A 16,861-nucleotide genomic window follows, 5' to 3' on the forward strand; every position below is an offset into this window, starting at 1 on the left:
CCTTAGATAAAAAAAAACTGAAATTTTTTAACGACTGAATGAATGATTCTTTATATAAAAGAAAAAAAAAAAAAACAAAAAAAAAAACTAACAGTTTGTAACTTGAAACTCAAAGATATTTAGCTACTCTTTTGTCACTTTTTCTATTTCTTTCCTCCTTGAGCGGAAAAGAAGCATCGTGGCTCGTGCATCCTCAACGGGATTGTGCTCCGCTTCTTGAATGCCAATACCGAGATAAAAACGAACCAAGGTCTTTAAACTGGGCTTTTTACCACCAACCAGCGCTCGAAACTCAGGGACACAAGAAGTATCCCTCACCATGCTCCAAGGATGCGATAGCTTCAATTTGTCGAGATCATTCGAGAGTGCATGTCCCACCACTATGCGACCCTTCATCAACGAGCTCGCCTTTTCCTGGGCCTCAGCAAAGCTCATTGCATTTTTCAAATGCCAAGGGTGCACCCCCAGGACCCAGCTTCTGAAATCAGTGACGCGCTCCGTCGGCCGCACGTACTCGTCAAGCAAAACATGGCCGTAGAAATTGACAATGGTTACTCTAGCAAGCACGGAGGTGGCCCCTTGGGGGCCAACTCCCACAAACTCGCAGTCCATGGCGATGTATTTGCCGGCTTTTGCTCTTCGACAATCTGGCAGCTTGCGAAGCACGCGCGGCTTCGCGGCGTTTCTGATGAGATCATGTTTTGAAATGGGGTCGTTGTCTTCTTTAGTCCATAGTGTATACTCGAGGACACTCACGCTTGTTCCTGTGTCGTCGTCGTTGTTGTTGCTGGAACGTGAAACTTTCTCGATAAGCTGGGCTTTGTGTTGGTCGATTCTTTTCCTGATTAAATTTTTCTCGTTTTTGGTTTTCTTTTCCGTACTCGGCAGTTTCTTGCCTATCTTTGAGCTCAATTTTTTCCAGTTCGATGAGTAGTTGTTCATATGTCTTGAGGAATATGAATGTGTAGACGTGATGCGTAATGGTGGTAGTGGTAATAAAGCACCGGACAAGCTCTTCCCAAAGGGGAAGTGCGTGCGGGAGATGTTAATCTTTCAGCCCCATGGATGTACACACACACACGCACGCATAAATGGCTAGCACTACTCTAGAGTTCCAGTGGGAAAGGGGAAGCACAACTATTCTTCCATTTTTTTTTTCACCGTTATAAATTTGCACTAGAGAGTCTATAAACTTGTAAAACCCACTTCAACTTGCTCAAAATCTCTGAGCATTCTTTTTCCGATTCTGCAACCAAGTAATATTTCTTCAATGCATCTTTGGAACTTGATGCGTCCAAGACCTCTGATTGAGGCTTTTGAACCAAGATTCGGAAATGGCTGGGCGATTTCGAGTACTGCTTAGTCTTAACAACCTGTGTTATATGGAAAGAGTACGTTTTCGACTGGTGTTTACCGGCCCCCTTGGCAAATTGGTGATTTAGATTGTGATAATTGTAATAATGGGAGTCATTCGCTACAGAGTCACTCCCATGTTTCATCAGCAAATTGTCTGGGGGAGCTAGATGGATATAGTCTCCGTCAATTATGAAGCTTTTCTCGTTGAATGTTTTGATCTTCATTTTCTTCATTTTGCTGTTGCTTTTAATCACCTTCCATTTGAAATAGATTGAGTTTATATTCGTGGGCAACAGGGGATTGACTCCAGTGAGTATGTTTTCCAAATACTTGTCCGAGACTGTTGTATTCGCGCCAGCGGTTGACAGAGTTTGCGACTGCCTGCGAGTAGCCAGCCCACTTGGGGTTGTGGTTTTAGTAGTCTCAGGAATGTCTTTCAAGTTTACATCCTTCAATTTCTTGGCCAATTGATCGTTGTTGGGCGTGATGTTTGGAAGCGTGAGTTCGGCGGGAGTGATGTTGGTGTTTGTCGATAAAATTGGCAAGTTTCTTTCTGAACCGAATACCAAATTAAACTTGGCATCAGATGGAACCAACTCGAGGGTTTTCAGGGGAAGCTCGCCGCAAATTTCCACGTCCTTGACATAACGTACTTTTTGAGCAAGCTCGTCCACAACCTTGAACCTGTATTTCGTTGTTATCAATCCTCGCAGCATGCAAAATTCCTTCAACGCTTGACCCATGGTGTAAACAGCTGGTACCAGAAAGCTCACTTTTTCCGGAATGTTGCTGTGGTCGTACTCAAAGATTGAAATAAGAAACTCCATCTGAGGCTCACCTTCGACATTGCCAATTTGCTCAATGCTATTCCTCTTGCGACGCAAGACATTCAATGCTTCTCGATATTCCATCGGTAAAGGGGTGATTTTGTTGTTGTCGTCAATTTCCTTTGGGTTTTCAATTCTGCAAATGGCCACCTCGCGAGGACAATTGTAGGAAGCAAAAGCTCTGCTCCTTTCTAATATACCAAAGCTGCCGTAATTTTCTCCATCCTCATCCACAAGCTCCAATCTCCAATAATTTGGGTTCAAATAGGCTAGATCTTTGAGGTCCTTTGTCTTTGCAGCCTTGAACAAGCTCAACAAAATGTAGCCTATGCAATCGAGTATCACGGCGTTTCGGTTGATTTCCAACTCAGACAAAACGGGGCTCGTCTTTGGTGGAAGAAAGACGTTTATTTTGGCCAAGTTGCAAGTTTCGGCTTCAGCGACAAAGGAAAAATAGTTTAGGGGATTGGAGGACTGGTGCTTCGAGCTGATTTTGGCACTGAGGTTCGAAGAACGCACCATTGGCCCACCTTTTGGTGCGATTTTCGTAAAATCCAAGGACGGGGCCTCTGGACTCATTGCCGGTGAAGGTTTTGCATTATACAAATTCGAATTGTATCCGAGGGAAAGGGCTTGATTATCCAAAATGTTACCCAAATTCTTGGGTACAGTATGGTCGACAATACCATCAGACCCTTTCTTGCGGTTGCCATTTTTGGTGCTGTACTCAAGCAAGTTGTTACTGCCGTTGTTGCTTATTTTAGCGATGCTCGAGTTGTAGGTTTCCGAGATCAGCATCGAATCCAAAACCGAGTCATTGTCAAGATCGGTGAATTCGGAATCGTTTGAGAATCCACCTTCATCTTCATCTTCATCTTCGTATTCCGTGTCCGTATCTTGTTCATTTAGTACTATCATTCTCTCTTTTTCTTCCTGCTCATCCCCAACCTCATCCTCTTCTCCCTCCCCTTCTTCTCCTTCCTCCTCCTCTCCATCATCGGGCGAAGAGCCAGGTATATTTCCCTTGAGTTTGTAGTTTTTGACAATGTGGCCCGAGGAATCAACCGGCACGCCGAAATCGCTATCAATGGTGATGGCGTCAGCTTCAACATTTGTCAGCTTGCTCTCGCCTCTGAAAATACCGCCCACGCCATCGCCATCGCCATCGCCATCGCCATCGCCATCGCCATCACCCCCATTGACATCATTGACATGCAGATTCACGGTGCTTTCGTGCGGTCGCCAGCTCGTTCGACGATGTGCTTGTGCTTGTTCTTCTTCGCTGCTGTCTGTATCCGTATCGGAATTCTTGCCATTGCGGAAAAGTTTCACTAGAGGAATCATGGACTTGGGTCGAGTCCTTGGCTGTTTAGTTTTCGCTGATCCCATAAACGGCACCTTTGTATATCGAGCTGCTAGATTCATGCCCTTTTTGCTGTGTTGCACTTGCTCGTTTTTGCTTTCCGATGAACTTTCTGTCGTTGGCGGTTTGGTCCACTCCATCCCCAGAACGACCGAGTCGGCAATAAAGTCATTTTGAGTAGAGTTTTTGTGGGAGGAAGCATCCTCGGTTGGATCAAGCGACGAGTCACGCGAGTCGTCGCGATAGGTTTGATCCACCAATTGGCTGCGTGGTATTCGCGGAACACTTTCTTCTTTCAAGTCCAAGTCCTTGAGTTTCGGTTGAAATCTGCGTTTGTTGGCAGGTTTCGCATTGAGCCCTCCTCTGAAACGGTGGTGAGCCTGCTGCTGCTGGTGGTGGTGGTGGCGGTTACTGACAAGATCGTTGCTTTCAAAGGCAATAGGAGGTGATTTCGAGACAGCTCTAGTGACGTGGTGGCAACCACCTCCATCTTGTCGCTGTCGCCACTGCCGGCCATCACACTCAGTGATGATCTTGCTGATGTATTCGGAATCCTCTCCTAGACATAGATACGAAGTCCGCAAGTGCTGTAGTAGCTGTGACTGCTCCAAGGGGAACGCCATACTTTCAAATCAAATGCCAGTTGACGCTTGCAACAACAAAAAAAAAAAAGTTTTAAGGGGTCTGTTGATTGCCATCCATAGTCTCACTCTGTAATCCGCCACTTTACTCAACTGTTTTTTCTTCTATGTATTTTGTTTATTTCGGTGGATGGATAAATATAGCAGCCGTGGAGGTAAACAGCTCGAGACTCCTTGGGTGCAGCTTTTTGGTTTGTTTTTTTTTTTTTTTGACACATCATACTTTACTCGGAGTAGGTCGGGGGGCTGCTTTTACGGGGTGTTGATGGTGGTGGGTGGTTTGGACGCCTAGAGTGTATATATGTTGAGCATACCGTAGCTCACCATATGGTAGCGACAATCTCTCTCGTCCTAATTTCTCGCTCGGCATGCTGGCGGTAGCAGTGGCGGTAGTGGTGGTGGTAGTGGCGGTAACGGTGGTAGTGGTGGCGGTAGCGGTGGTGGTGGGCTCTCTCGGCAATTTCGTCGCTAACTTTGACAGTAAGCAAAAAAAAAAAAGAGACACATTGACACAGGAACAGGCTACTTATTGCTACTTCTCCAGCCAATTACTGCAAGCAATTATTAGAAACGAAACGAAACGAAACGAAACTCCTCCCGTTTTCCCTCCTTCTCCTGTCCATCCTTCCTCATTGCTCACCAGTCCCCAGTCTTACAGGCAATTGTTCTTTTTTCTTTTACTTTTTCATATTCTTATTTTTTTTTTGTTTGCCCCATTCATTCATATAGATTAGTCTCAGCGTTTTCAATAGAGTCGACTGCATTTGATACTTCTCCGGACAATTGAGTTTTTTTTTTTTAACGACAAAAAGTAGGTTAATTTCTAACAAAAGGTACTTTAGAATTGCTATTTAGAAGAAACCCCCCCCCCCCCTCGGTTCATTCCCAACTTACAAACAAAAAAGAAGAAGAAGAAGAAGAAGCTAAGAATCCCTCGTCGATTTTTTTTTTTCTTTGGAGAAACCGACTGGTCCAGCTTAAATTCATAAGTTGATCTCAAGAATATACCTGGTACCAGGGCCAATTGCATTGGAAGAGACAAACTGATAATGCACGATTGCGTGCTCAACAGGTAGTACAAACATCCCAACAAGAAAAACACAGCATCCCTTGAAAACTATGTCCGCACCTCCACGAATAAACCAGAATGGATTCAAGACGGCTACAAACTTTCTGGACTTGACAGACGACCTCCAGAGCGTGTTCAAGAGCTATACTGGTAGCCGCGGGGATAGTGTTGACAGCTTGGACTCGGAAAAGCATCAAGCAGGTTCTCGATATGTCTTTAACTCGCCGCAGGCCCACCAGCCTCTCCCCGCGGTCCACATTTCATCGAGGTTGTCATCGCTCGAGAATCACGAATCGGGCGAGGAAATTGCCCGTACTGCGCCACAGACACCCACATCGATCAACTCATTCGACTTTAGACCTCGCTACCCGCGTGCCGTGACAAATTCCTCATTGAATGTTCTACTAGACACCCCCAGTGTTGAAACGGAGTTTCGAAGGCTAGTCGACTCGGCCGGCGCACCTGCCAAAACCAACCGCTACGGGGCGACGATGGACAACTACCCTGACGGCATCGCGGACGGCATCGCGGACTCGTCAAGTCTACAAGAAGACGAGGACGACCAAGAAAACTGGGATAAAAGAGGAGCAGCAGTGCGGTCCGTGCATACACGAGATGGGGGAACCACCATAATCAGAAGAAGCGTCAAGGATTTCCAGTTTGGCAAGGAGTTGGGGGAGGGCTCCTACTCAACAGTGATGTTGGCGACTGACAAGATCACGTCGAAGCAGTACGCAATCAAGGTATTGGACAAACGGCATATAATCAAGGAGAAAAAAGTAAAATATGTCAATATCGAAAAGCATGCATTGAACAGGCTAAGCAACCGGTTGGGTATAATCTCGTTATATTTCACGTTCCAGGACAAGGAATCCTTATATTTCGTGTTGGACTATGCCTCAAACGGCGAGCTTTTGACATTGATTAAAAAATACAACACCCTAAATGAAAAGTGCACTAGGCATTTTGGAGCGCAGATTTTGGACGCCATCAAATACATGCATGACAATGGTGTGATACATAGAGACATCAAGCCCGAAAACATTTTGTTGGACGACAAGATGAGGATACAAATCACCGATTTCGGTACAGCACGGTTACTAGAAAAGAAAAGCGACGAGTCCGAGGACTACCCAGTTGACGTGAGAGCCAAGTCGTTTGTCGGTACCGCAGAGTATGTGTCTCCCGAATTGTTGGAGAGCAAATTTTGTGGAAAACCTGGTGACATTTGGGCATTTGGCTGCATAATCTACCAAATGATTGCCGGAAAGCCTCCCTTTAGAGCTACCAACGAGTATTTGACTTTTCAAAAAATCACCAAGCTTCAATACGCTTTCAGTGCAGGGTTCCCCAATATTATCAGGGACTTGATTAAAAGAATCCTTGTTTTGCAACCGTCCAAAAGGGCAACGATTCCGGAAATCCAAGAGCATTTTTTCTTCCAGCTGATTAATTTTGACAGTTTTGACGAGATATGGTTGAAACCACCGCCCGAGCTCGGCCCTTATAAGATGAGTGCCAAGTCGATGATGAAGGTCCCTAATCCGGTCAAAGCAGTGTCTTCTATTGCACCCAAAAAGAGAACCTCAAAGCCAACATCCGAAAAAGTCGCCGTGCCAAAGCTGCTGCTGCTGGCGACATCTGGTAGAACAGAAAAGAGCGACAATTTAACAAGTGTTCAAACAAATCCTGCCACCGAGGTCAATGCCGCCAATGCGGCTGCTGTGGCCCTCAGGAAACCTCTGTCTGGGTCTGAAGCTACTAGCAGCGAGAATGTAAGTTTTTCGAAGGAAAACTCATCGGAGAGCAGGAGAAGTTCCCGAGGACCTGACTACATACCAGGGACAAACATTTTGAGACCACAGATAAACACGAGGCCGTCTGTTCAATCGTACTCGAGAGCATCTACTCGAGAAAAGTCGAAAACTCCTTCGCGTGCAAGCCAAAAGCCTGACGTGATGCAGGTGACGGAACCTGGTACTTTGGAAGCTGCCTGGGGTTTTTTCCTCACCGATCCTGATGAACGGGTAATCAGAGTTGGGCCTGTGATTGCCCACAGAGAACTGACGGAAGCGTTTAATCGAAAACATCGAGGTTCCCTACACGCCTCGCCCTTGGATGCCACAAAGACGCCTTCCAATAGATCCGGTACAAGCTTGCTCTCTCAGATGGTGAATGGGATACCGGAAACGAGTCTGGAAACGGCGGACGAGACTGTTTCTATCCAAGAACCGGCGGACTTGACCGTTTTGAAAAGAAATGATAGCAAGAGAGACCGAAATAATTCCGATGCCGCCGAGTCGATAGTCAGGTCGGGCCCTAATCTCAAAAACTCGATTTTCAAAAAGCTCGGTTTGAGCCAAGCGGAAAGGAAAGAAAGCTCGGCAGAGGAAGTGAATCCATTTTCGCTTGAAAAGAATCAAACGGGGACCTTGATTGTCACCACCCACGGGCGGGCTCTTTTAGTAGCGAGGGAAAACATGGATTCTCCTTATAAGCTAATCTTGGAGATCAAACTAAGTTATCCTTTTATCCATTTCCAAGAGTTGGTGTCGCCGCAGAATAAGTTTTCGAAATTTTTGCCAACTGTTGGAGTTTTTGTCATAGCATCGGTAAACCTGTCCTACGTGTTTGAAGTTGAAAAGTATGACGTCAGTCAGTGGACTGAAGCCCTTGCAAAAGCCAAGAACAATGAAACACAGAGGCAATTGCTTGCTGAGCAAGGTGGTGGTAGTACTTCACAACGTTTGCAACAAAGTAGAGCCAAGTCTTTCAACACCAATCAGCAAACTGCGCAAGTCAAGTCTCCAAAGTTGTCCAATTCCTCGCCTGCAGAAAGCAAGTCCAACAACAATAATAGTAGCAGCAGTGGTAACGGTAACAGTAACGGTATCAGTGCCAGTACCAGTGCACGGAAAAGTGAGGATAGCCATCCAAAGTCTCCGAAATTGGCAGGGGAATCGTCGAAGCAGACAAGCATGTTGAAAAGTAGAATTCTTAGAGCGTCGCCTCGAAGAAAACCACCGCCCGTGAGTCCTCCCAACGAATTGAATAGCCACACTGGCTTACCCAAAAGCTCTGCTGACACTGGACAATTGCACGCAGCCCAGTTGGCTGTCTCGCAGAACGCACATGTTCCGTTGTCAGATAATAGACGGTCTAGTTTTACAAAGGAGACCGGAACGAAAATCGATACCACCCACATTAGACATCTGCCCAGTAGTGGCAGTCAAAGACTGCCTATTGTTACTGGAGCAAATTCAAAATTTTTAGCAAGAAGTCATAGAAAGTAATCAGAATTTTGTTTTTAGTGCATTGTAAAAACTGAAACTTTTTGCAGCCTCTAGTCTGGCCACCAGAAGCATTCAACTTTGTCCTGTCGATATGATCAGCTCTCAGGGTAATATCTAGAGAACAACTCTGGTAGAAGATGAGCGATTGGCCCCTCCTACGCACTGAATCAGAGAGTAACTGCTTATAGCTGCGAAAAGAACAAGAAAAGATAAGAGAGTGAAAAAGAATGAAGCGGTGCACGTGACTATGTGCGGGCTATAGACCTAAGATCACGTGCTTTTTTTTCTACAAAACTGTGAGCCGCATATTTATTCCACCAGCGTCGTCTGGTTGTATGAGCTACCGAAACTACTCGCACTACACCAAAAAAATTTCAGACTTCGCTCATACAGAAACGAAAAGGCAACCTGGAAAACCTACGAGCACCATAGTCTACACATACATCACCAATGGCTAACAGTTTCATCAAATCAGGCAGAGTTGGTATGTGATACTCGCTAGCTCGGGATGTTGAGGGATAATGAAATACTTGTGAAAGTGGAAGGAAATTACCGATTTACCCATTTGGACGCAATCATCGCAACCCAGGCGAATTTATTCAGATAGCTTATTCGCAACATTTCCATGACCAAGCGCCAACAGTTACAATCGATTAATCCAGTGGAAAGATAGAACAGAGATAGAGATAGAGACATGGCGGGAGAGAGATGTCACCTCTCCCAGTTCCTACAATTTTGTCAAGGTTTTATATCCATTTCACTACAAGAAGAGCCCCTTTCAAAGAAAAAAAAGTTTTTAAGAGATGAGTGCAAGTAATACTAACTATATTCATTTAGCCATCGTTGTCCGTGGACGTTATGCAGGTAAAAAAGTAGTCATTGTGAAACCACATGACGAAGGTACCAAGTCACACCCATTCCCACACGCCATTGTAGCTGGTGTTGAAAGAGCCCCATTGAAGGTCACCAAGAAGATGGACGCTAAGAAAACCGCCAAGAGAACCAAGGTGAAGCCATTCATCAAATTGGTCAACTACAACCACTTGATGCCAACAAGATACTCGTTGGATGTTGAATCATTCAAATCCGCTGTTTCATCAGAAGCTTTGGAAGAGCCATCACAAAGAGAAGAAGCCAAGAAAGTGATCAAGAAGGCCCTTGAAGAAAAACACCAAGCCGGTAAGAACAAGTGGTTTTTCCAGAAATTGCACTTTTAAGAAAGGGAGAGAAGGTGAAGCTGATGATCACGATGATGATGACGACGATCGGTGGAGAGTGAATGAAAAAGTCACGTCAAACTGTATAGTATAAATTAAATCAAATTTTAATTTAATGGGATCAATTTTTTTTTTGTTACTTCATATTTCTTTACTTTTGTTTTCAACTCTTGACGTGAGATGCAATTGAATTATGAACTTTGAGTATTACTTATCCATAAAGTGAGTTGGAGTGAAGCATGTATGTACACGGAAGCCATCGTTTCTGTGGAGAGAAAGAAAACCACCGGTAGCGTTGAACCAGAATTATCAATGTTTTCTCTGTTTTTTTCTTCTTGTTTTTCTAATTTTTGAAAATGTGCAACGATAACGAGTCGAGGTCAGACTTCAGGCCAGCACAACAACCTCGGTAATTTATAACCATGTCGGTAGAGGAGAAGGTCGCAGACCTCAACATTCAAGAGAGCTCTGAGCAGAAAATCACACCGTGGGAAGTGGAAGGAGCAGTCGTAGACGGTAAATCTCAAGGCATCGACTATGAAAAATTAATCAAGGAATTCGGAACCAAAAGTATAACACCAGAGACTTTGGCTCGCTTCAAAGAAGTCACGGGAGAGGAACCACACCCGTTTTTGAAACGTGGAGTATTCTTTTCAGAAAGAGACTTGCATAGAATACTAGACTTGTATGAACATGGAGAACCGTTTTTTTTGTACACGGGCCGAGGCCCCTCGTCAGATTCCATGCATTTGGGTCACATGATTCCTTTCATTTTCACGAAATGGTTGCAGGATGTCTTTGATGCTCCATTGGTAATTGAATTGACCGACGACGAAAAGTTTCTTTTCAAGCCCAAGTTGACAATTGAAGATGTCAAGAATTTTGCAGTGGAAAACGCAAAGGACATCATTGCCGTTGGTTTCAGCCCGGAAAACACATTCATCTTTTCCGACTTGCAATACATGGGGGGCGCGTTTTACGAAAACGTGGTGAGGACGTCGCGTTCAATCACCACCTCGACCGCCAAGGCCGTTTTCGGATTCAATGATTCCGATTGTATCGGTAAGATTCACTTTGCCAGTGTCCAAATTGCCACAGCGTTCCCTTCATCCTTCCCCGATGTGCTAGGATTACCACCAAAGACCCCATGTCTTATCCCATGTGCAATTGACCAAGACCCCTATTTCAGAGTCTGTCGAGATGTCGCTGAGAAATTGAAATTTTCCAAACCGGCATTGATACACGCAAAATTCTTCCCGGCATTGCAAGGTGCATCCACCAAAATGTCCGCTTCTGACACAACCACCTCGATTTTCATGGACGACACTCCCAAACAAATTCAAAAGAAAATCAACAAGTATGCTTTCTCCGGAGGCCAGGCGTTGGCAGAGGACCACAAGAAGTACGGAGGCAATGTGGATGTTGACGTTGCCTATCAGTACTTGTCATTCTTTAGTTATGACGATGACAAGTTGGCGCAATTGGCCGAGGGTTATAGAAAAGGCGAGATTTTGTCCGGCGAGATGAAGAAAGAATGTATTCAAGTTCTTCAAGAGTTTGTTGGCGCTTATCAGGAACGAAGAGCCAAAGTTGATAATGCGGTAGTTGATAGTTTTATGAAACAACATAAACTAGTTTACGGAACAAAGCAGAGGAAAGTTGCACCAAAGGAAAGACAGGAAAAGAAGAAGTAGGTAGAAATTAGAAGAAGGAAAAAGATATAGAAAAATACATCATCTCAATCGAGATGAACTTTTGGCTTTTTTTTTTTTTTTTTTTTAGACATCTGGATAATCGGATCTGGTATATTGCTACAAGAGTAACGTTTTAACATTTTCTATTACAAACATGAGTTTCGCAAAATCATCAGGTCCTACTTCGTCCCCTTTTCCAAACCATCGAGAACCAATAGACAAGATGGTTTCCTTTGGTTTCTGCTGCGAGATTAGTTTACAAATCTGACCAGCAATGATTGAAATTTTCATATTTGCATAGTCGCCAATGAGCAATTGCGGCTCTGCTGTTGTTGATGCTGTGGAATCGCTTTCATCCATGGCGGGCTCATTCGCCCCGTACAAGTCCATCATTGCCTCATAGTTGATGGCGCGTTTCGTCGAGACGGGGAGCTTGAATGTCGAATCTAGAATTCCGTTGATGGATATGTTCAAAACAAACTTGTCTTGAAATTCCACCAAGTGGAAATGGAACTGTGTTTCATCTGCGGAATCACTACTGTCTGGAGGATACACCGCAGCGAGGGATTTGCTAAAAGTCGTTGCTGGTTGTGCCATTCTAGGTTGTTGTCGTTTTGTTTTTTTTGAGGGGGGGTCCGTTTTCTTATAAAAAAAGAATAGATCTGGTCCAGAGGCCAAAATAGAGAATTTTCCACAATTTCGGAAACAGAGCCGGAGGCCTTTCCGATCCATCTATCTTGTGATTCAGAGCGGTAGTTTCAGAGTACAGTTGAACAAGCGACGCGAAGCAAAATCTTCTTTTCTTATTGTTTCTCTGCTTTTTGAACATTTCGATGAATATTATCGGACGACGGCTCGACGACTCACAGCAAAACTAGAGCCAACACGGTGAAATCAGTTGTAGTAATGGTGACTAATGGGGTGGTTGTTCGGCTAAGCGAAGTGTCGTGTTTTGTTCAGCAAAAACGCGACACGGAAAATTAATAAAGCGACACGAAGAAAAACTCGACATTACTCATCATCCACCATGCTCCACATTCTTTGGGGGGAACATCCGATCTCCGTTTTGAGTGTACATATCCAGGACTCTAGTACATATAAAGACGACACGCTTCGTGATTCAATTCAAAAGACCAGGAACATTTCTTTTCTCCAGGCATCCTTTCACTTTCCATTCTCGTCCAGCCCCCCTCCTCCCCCGACTTCAAGACGAAAAAACAAGCAAAAGCCTATAACCCTGAATACTTCGCAATCTTCTTAGTTTGGGTTTTTTTTTTTCAATTTCCAAGACATATTCCATTTTCAGATCGAATCTACACAACAGTTCTAAGCATATACCAAAGTTTTTTTTTTCCACATTTTGTTGCATTCACATGATAAAGAAAATGGCCAGTGTATTTGCATCAACAGAAACAGCACTAGAAGCATTCAAAAACGGTGATTTCCTCATCGTGATGGACGACGAAGACCGTGAAAACGAAGGTGACTTGATAATAGCAGCCGAGCTAGTCACCCAGGAGAAAATGGCCTTCTTGGTGCGCCATTCCTCGGGATACGTATGTGTGCCGTTGTCTACCCCGCGCGCTGACGAATTGGGGTTGCATCCCATGTTGGCCGACCGCACAGATAGACACGGGACAGCATACACGGTGACTTGCGATTATGCCCATGGCACAACCACGGGGATCTCGGCGCATGATCGCGCTTTAACTGCTCGCTCCTTGGCTGATGCCAAACTGAAACCTGAGGATTTCATTAGACCTGGCCATGTCTTGCCGTTGAGAGCCGTGCCGGGCTTGTTGAACAAGAGAAGAGGCCATACTGAAGCTGGGGTACAGCTATGTGAATTGACTGGATTGCAGCCTGCTGCTGTCATCTGTGAGTTGGTGAGAGACGAAGATGGCTTAATGATGAGATTGGATGACTGTGTGAAATTCGGTAAAGAGCACAACATTAAACTTGTTACAATAAAACAATTGGTTGAACACATCAACTCCCCTTCCAAATAGACACTTATGACGATGCATAATTTAAAATATAGTTACGTTTTCCTCAGCTTTCTTTTCCTCCCCCTTTTTTACACATTCACCATCCATGCAGCACAAATTAATAGAATTTTAGTTCTTGTTCTATTTTAATGCCAACTCGACTTTTCTCTTGCCGCTTATTTCATCCTTGACGGACTTGACATCAACCTTGACTTTATCAAACACTCCTACTTTTCTCTTGTTACCCGAAAAATCCGTAAATGTAAGCTCGTACTTGTCCTCGTCATAGTTGGCGCTGTTGACATCGCCCATGCTCTCCAACTTGATCAAAGCCTCTACTCCAAATTTAGGAACCAAAACAACAACACCATTATTGAATCCTTTAATCACATAACCTTCCTGTTCGCTTTCGTTGTTCCGCATCACTTGCCCCACATAGTATTCTATACTCGATCTACCGGCAAATTGCGCATTACGGTGACGCTTATTGATGTTTCTGACAATCATTTCCATCTTGTTTTTATCTCTGTGGCTCAAGTCCAAGTTTTCATACCCAATGGCGCCTGCTAGTTGCCTGTGAGCAACAACATCACAGTATCTCCGAATTGGCGAAGTGAAGTGGGTGTAGATGTCAACCGCCAAACCGTAGTGTCTAAACTCGGGATACCCATATGACCCCGAGGGGAAATATTCAGCAGCCATCATGCATCTCGTGGACATGATCCTGATCAAAGTGTTGAAATAAGGGTCGTTTGGATCCACGCAGCGGTCCAACGAATCAGCCAAAGCCTTCGACGATTCCAAAGAGATGGATAATCCGTTCTTTCTCACGTTCAACATGTCGTTCAACGTTTCAAAATTTGTCGCTGGCGGTGCCGCGTGTCTTCTCAACATGGCAGTTTGTGGATACGCATCGTAAATCTTTCTCGCGACGGATATGTTGGCGAATAACATAAACTCTTCAACAAGCGAGTTTGTCTCCAACAATTTTTTAATTTCCACTTCTTGCGGATCCGAGGTCTCGCTGTCCATGTGGACTTTGACCTCGGGCGAGGCCAAGTTTAAAGCTCCCGCATCCAATCTCTTTTGTTTCATCTTTTTCGAAAGCTTCAACAAGATTCTCATGGACTCGGTCAAGTCGTCCTTCTGGGTTGGATCATCGATGCGCAATTGGGCTTGCTCGTAAGAAAACGCTTGCCTCGACTTGATGATCGATTTCATAAACTTCACATTCACGATATCGGCATTCTCGTCCACTTCCCAAATGACACTAAAAGCAAATCTGTCAACAAAAGGCTTCAATGAACAAAGATTGGTCCCCAACAACATCGGCAACATATCGATTCTCTTGTCGACTAAATAAGTTGACGTACCTCGAGAAGCACCTTCTTGGTCCAATGCTGTTCCAGGTTTGACGAAATGGGTCACGTCGGCAATGTGTACACCAACCTCATAGTTCCCATTGGGAAGTTTTTCAGCATGCAAGGCGTCATCGATATCGACACAGTTGGGTGGGTCGATCGAGCACACCAACTTGTCTCTAAGGTCGACTCGTTTCTGCAACTGTGTGTCGTCGCTGGTATTGGTGAGGTCGGGCACGACCCAGTTGTCCCCTTCCTTTGGTAAACAGTCCAATACATTTTTGGAGAACGGGCGGTACTCGACATCGTGTTCCAACAAGAGAGCCTCGGTTTCTGCCTCGGCGCTTTCCACCTCCCCCAATGCTCGCACAAAGTGACCATTGGGGTATTTCGAGTCGCTGGGCCACGAATCAACAACAACAACTATCCGTTGGCCAAGATACTCCTTCGCTTTCCTGGTTCTAATTCTGAGTTTCGGCAAACTTTTGTCCATCAAGATAACAAAGCAGTTCTTGGCCGTATTACCAGTATCGTCCTGGCTCACCGATGAAGGGGCAATCTGCCCCACGTAGTATCTCCAGGACCTCCTCATTATCCCAACTACTTTTGCTGTTGGCTGAAGTCGTTTCTCATCTCGAGTTGACCGATTAGATTTCATCGCCTCCTGTGCCAAAAGCAAACGCTCCTTATCAGAAATCACTCCGCGATTTGTATTTGAAGATCGGTCGTCGCCATTGTCCTCGCCATCATCATCGTCGCCACCAGTACCTCCACCGGCATTGTCGTTGGATCCAATGGCAGTCTCTTCCACAATTGTCGAAGATGGCTCTCTCCATTGATCCTTTGGAAGTAATTCCACAATCACCGAGTCCGAGTTGAAGGCTCTATTCAAGTTCTTGGACCCCAGAATGAGCAATGGCTTTTTGAATGCCGGGACATTGACTTCACCTTGGAGATAGTTGTATGCAGAAATGTTCAAGACACCTTGATACAACGTGCCGTTTTTGATCCCAGCCATGATCCTTGCATTTGAATAGTATTCGGGAAAAGATGTTTCGTCGCCGTCGTAACTTTTTTCAAACTGCGATTGGCTAAAGTCTGTAGGGATCAAATCTTTCAAGTCTTCCCCGTTGGGCAAAACGTCCATGTACTCAACCAATGATTTCGCATTGAGGCCCTCAGCTAATGCTTTGCTCCGGTTATCAGCGTCGTTGCACACGTATATGATTTCGATGCCGGAGATATGCTCCTTGTACCAAGAAGTGACTTTTCTAATTGCTCTATCGTTTCTATCGTTGATGCTTTCGCCTTTGTTTCTAGTGACATATGTTGACTCGTTGTATTCGTTGTGAAAAACAATAAACCTCTTGTCCTCCAGCTTCACCAAGTTCCTCAACCTCTGGTAGATGGGGAAAGACCTGTTTTTGACTTCTTCCAACACCGTTTGCGGGATGATCACATCGTAAAAGCATTGGGTATTCTCCAACAAGTCCATCGCATGCAACACAATGTTGGTGTCTAGCACCACGTAGTGTGGCTTTTTGTCCTTGGTCTTTGCTGGCTGTGATGAGAGTATAAATTTGGGCAACTCGCCCTCGGCATTGGGCTTGATGATGTTTTGGCATTTGGTGCAAGCCACTGAATAGCATGGTATGTCTTTGCGCAAATAGTGCTCGCGTACAATCTTCAATGCACCGCCATTTCGCGATCGAACAAAGACTTTTGAAGTGACACTCAACCCGCTAGAAAGCCGTTTCCTATTATTGACCAATGACATGGTATATATATATATGTATATGTATCTATGTATGAGTCAGGTGTAAACGAAATAAGACGGCGATGTTGTTCGTGGTGGTGGCAATTGAATAATCCATCTCATCAGAGAGAGCCAGTCGCTAAAATTTACGGCCCAGCGAGGGCAGGGCAAGGAATAAAAAAAAAAAAAAAAAGCAGTAGACCGCCATTTCGAATCCCAGGGGGGGGGCATGGACCCTCCTTTTTTTTAGTTTTTTTTGGTTTATTTTCCATTTCTTTTCAGAATGATATTTATTA

The 16,861-nt window shown here is 44.8% G+C and overlaps 8 protein-coding genes across 8 annotated transcripts; 4 read left to right on the forward strand and 4 right to left on the reverse strand. All coding sequences in view use genetic code 12, as the record gives it.

The window, feature by feature from the left end:
• Nucleotides 1–123: 123 nt before the first annotated feature.
• Nucleotides 124–942, reverse strand: LODBEIA_P13120 (uncharacterized protein; the record flags this gene model as incomplete). The annotated part of the gene is made up of 1 exon (XM_066971187.1): nt 124–942. The coding sequence occupies one exon, from the start codon at nt 940–942 to the stop codon at nt 124–126; it is 819 nt and encodes a 272-aa protein (XP_066828250.1).
• A 221-nt stretch (nt 943–1,163) lies between these two features.
• Nucleotides 1,164–4,169, reverse strand: LODBEIA_P13130 (uncharacterized protein; the record flags this gene model as incomplete). The annotated part of the gene is made up of 1 exon (XM_066971188.1): nt 1,164–4,169. One exon carries the CDS (start codon nt 4,167–4,169, stop codon nt 1,164–1,166), a length of 3,006 nt encoding a protein of 1,001 aa, XP_066828251.1.
• Nucleotides 4,170–5,306: 1,137 nt separating this feature from the next.
• LODBEIA_P13140 (uncharacterized protein) lies at nt 5,307–8,549 on the forward strand (the record flags this gene model as incomplete). The annotated part of the gene is made up of 1 exon (XM_066971189.1): nt 5,307–8,549. The coding sequence occupies one exon, from the start codon at nt 5,307–5,309 to the stop codon at nt 8,547–8,549; it is 3,243 nt and encodes a 1,080-aa protein (XP_066828252.1).
• A 450-nt stretch (nt 8,550–8,999) lies between these two features.
• On the forward strand, nt 9,000–9,766 carry LODBEIA_P13150 (60S ribosomal protein eL27; the record flags this gene model as incomplete). Its single annotated transcript, XM_066971190.1, has 2 exons — nt 9,000–9,033; nt 9,387–9,766. 2 exons carry the CDS (start codon nt 9,000–9,002, stop codon nt 9,764–9,766), a joined length of 414 nt encoding a protein of 137 aa, XP_066828253.1.
• A 422-nt stretch (nt 9,767–10,188) lies between these two features.
• LODBEIA_P13160 (uncharacterized protein) lies at nt 10,189–11,460 on the forward strand (the record flags this gene model as incomplete). Its single annotated transcript, XM_066971191.1, has 1 exon — nt 10,189–11,460. One exon carries the CDS (start codon nt 10,189–10,191, stop codon nt 11,458–11,460), a length of 1,272 nt encoding a protein of 423 aa, XP_066828254.1.
• Nucleotides 11,461–11,577: 117 nt separating this feature from the next.
• Nucleotides 11,578–12,057, reverse strand: LODBEIA_P13170 (uncharacterized protein; the record flags this gene model as incomplete). Its single annotated transcript, XM_066971192.1, has 1 exon — nt 11,578–12,057. One exon carries the CDS (start codon nt 12,055–12,057, stop codon nt 11,578–11,580), a length of 480 nt encoding a protein of 159 aa, XP_066828255.1.
• Nucleotides 12,058–12,845: 788 nt separating this feature from the next.
• LODBEIA_P13180 (uncharacterized protein) lies at nt 12,846–13,469 on the forward strand (the record flags this gene model as incomplete). Its single annotated transcript, XM_066971193.1, has 1 exon — nt 12,846–13,469. The coding sequence occupies one exon, from the start codon at nt 12,846–12,848 to the stop codon at nt 13,467–13,469; it is 624 nt and encodes a 207-aa protein (XP_066828256.1).
• A 120-nt stretch (nt 13,470–13,589) lies between these two features.
• Nucleotides 13,590–16,586, reverse strand: LODBEIA_P13190 (uncharacterized protein; the record flags this gene model as incomplete). The annotated part of the gene is made up of 1 exon (XM_066971194.1): nt 13,590–16,586. One exon carries the CDS (start codon nt 16,584–16,586, stop codon nt 13,590–13,592), a length of 2,997 nt encoding a protein of 998 aa, XP_066828257.1.
• Nucleotides 16,587–16,861: the final 275 nt, after the last annotated feature.

The sequence above is a fragment of the Lodderomyces beijingensis genome, assembly GCF_963989305.1.
Source record: "Lodderomyces beijingensis strain CBS 14171 genome assembly, chromosome: 2".
Lineage (NCBI taxonomy): Eukaryota > Fungi > Ascomycota > Pichiomycetes > Serinales > Debaryomycetaceae > Lodderomyces > Lodderomyces beijingensis.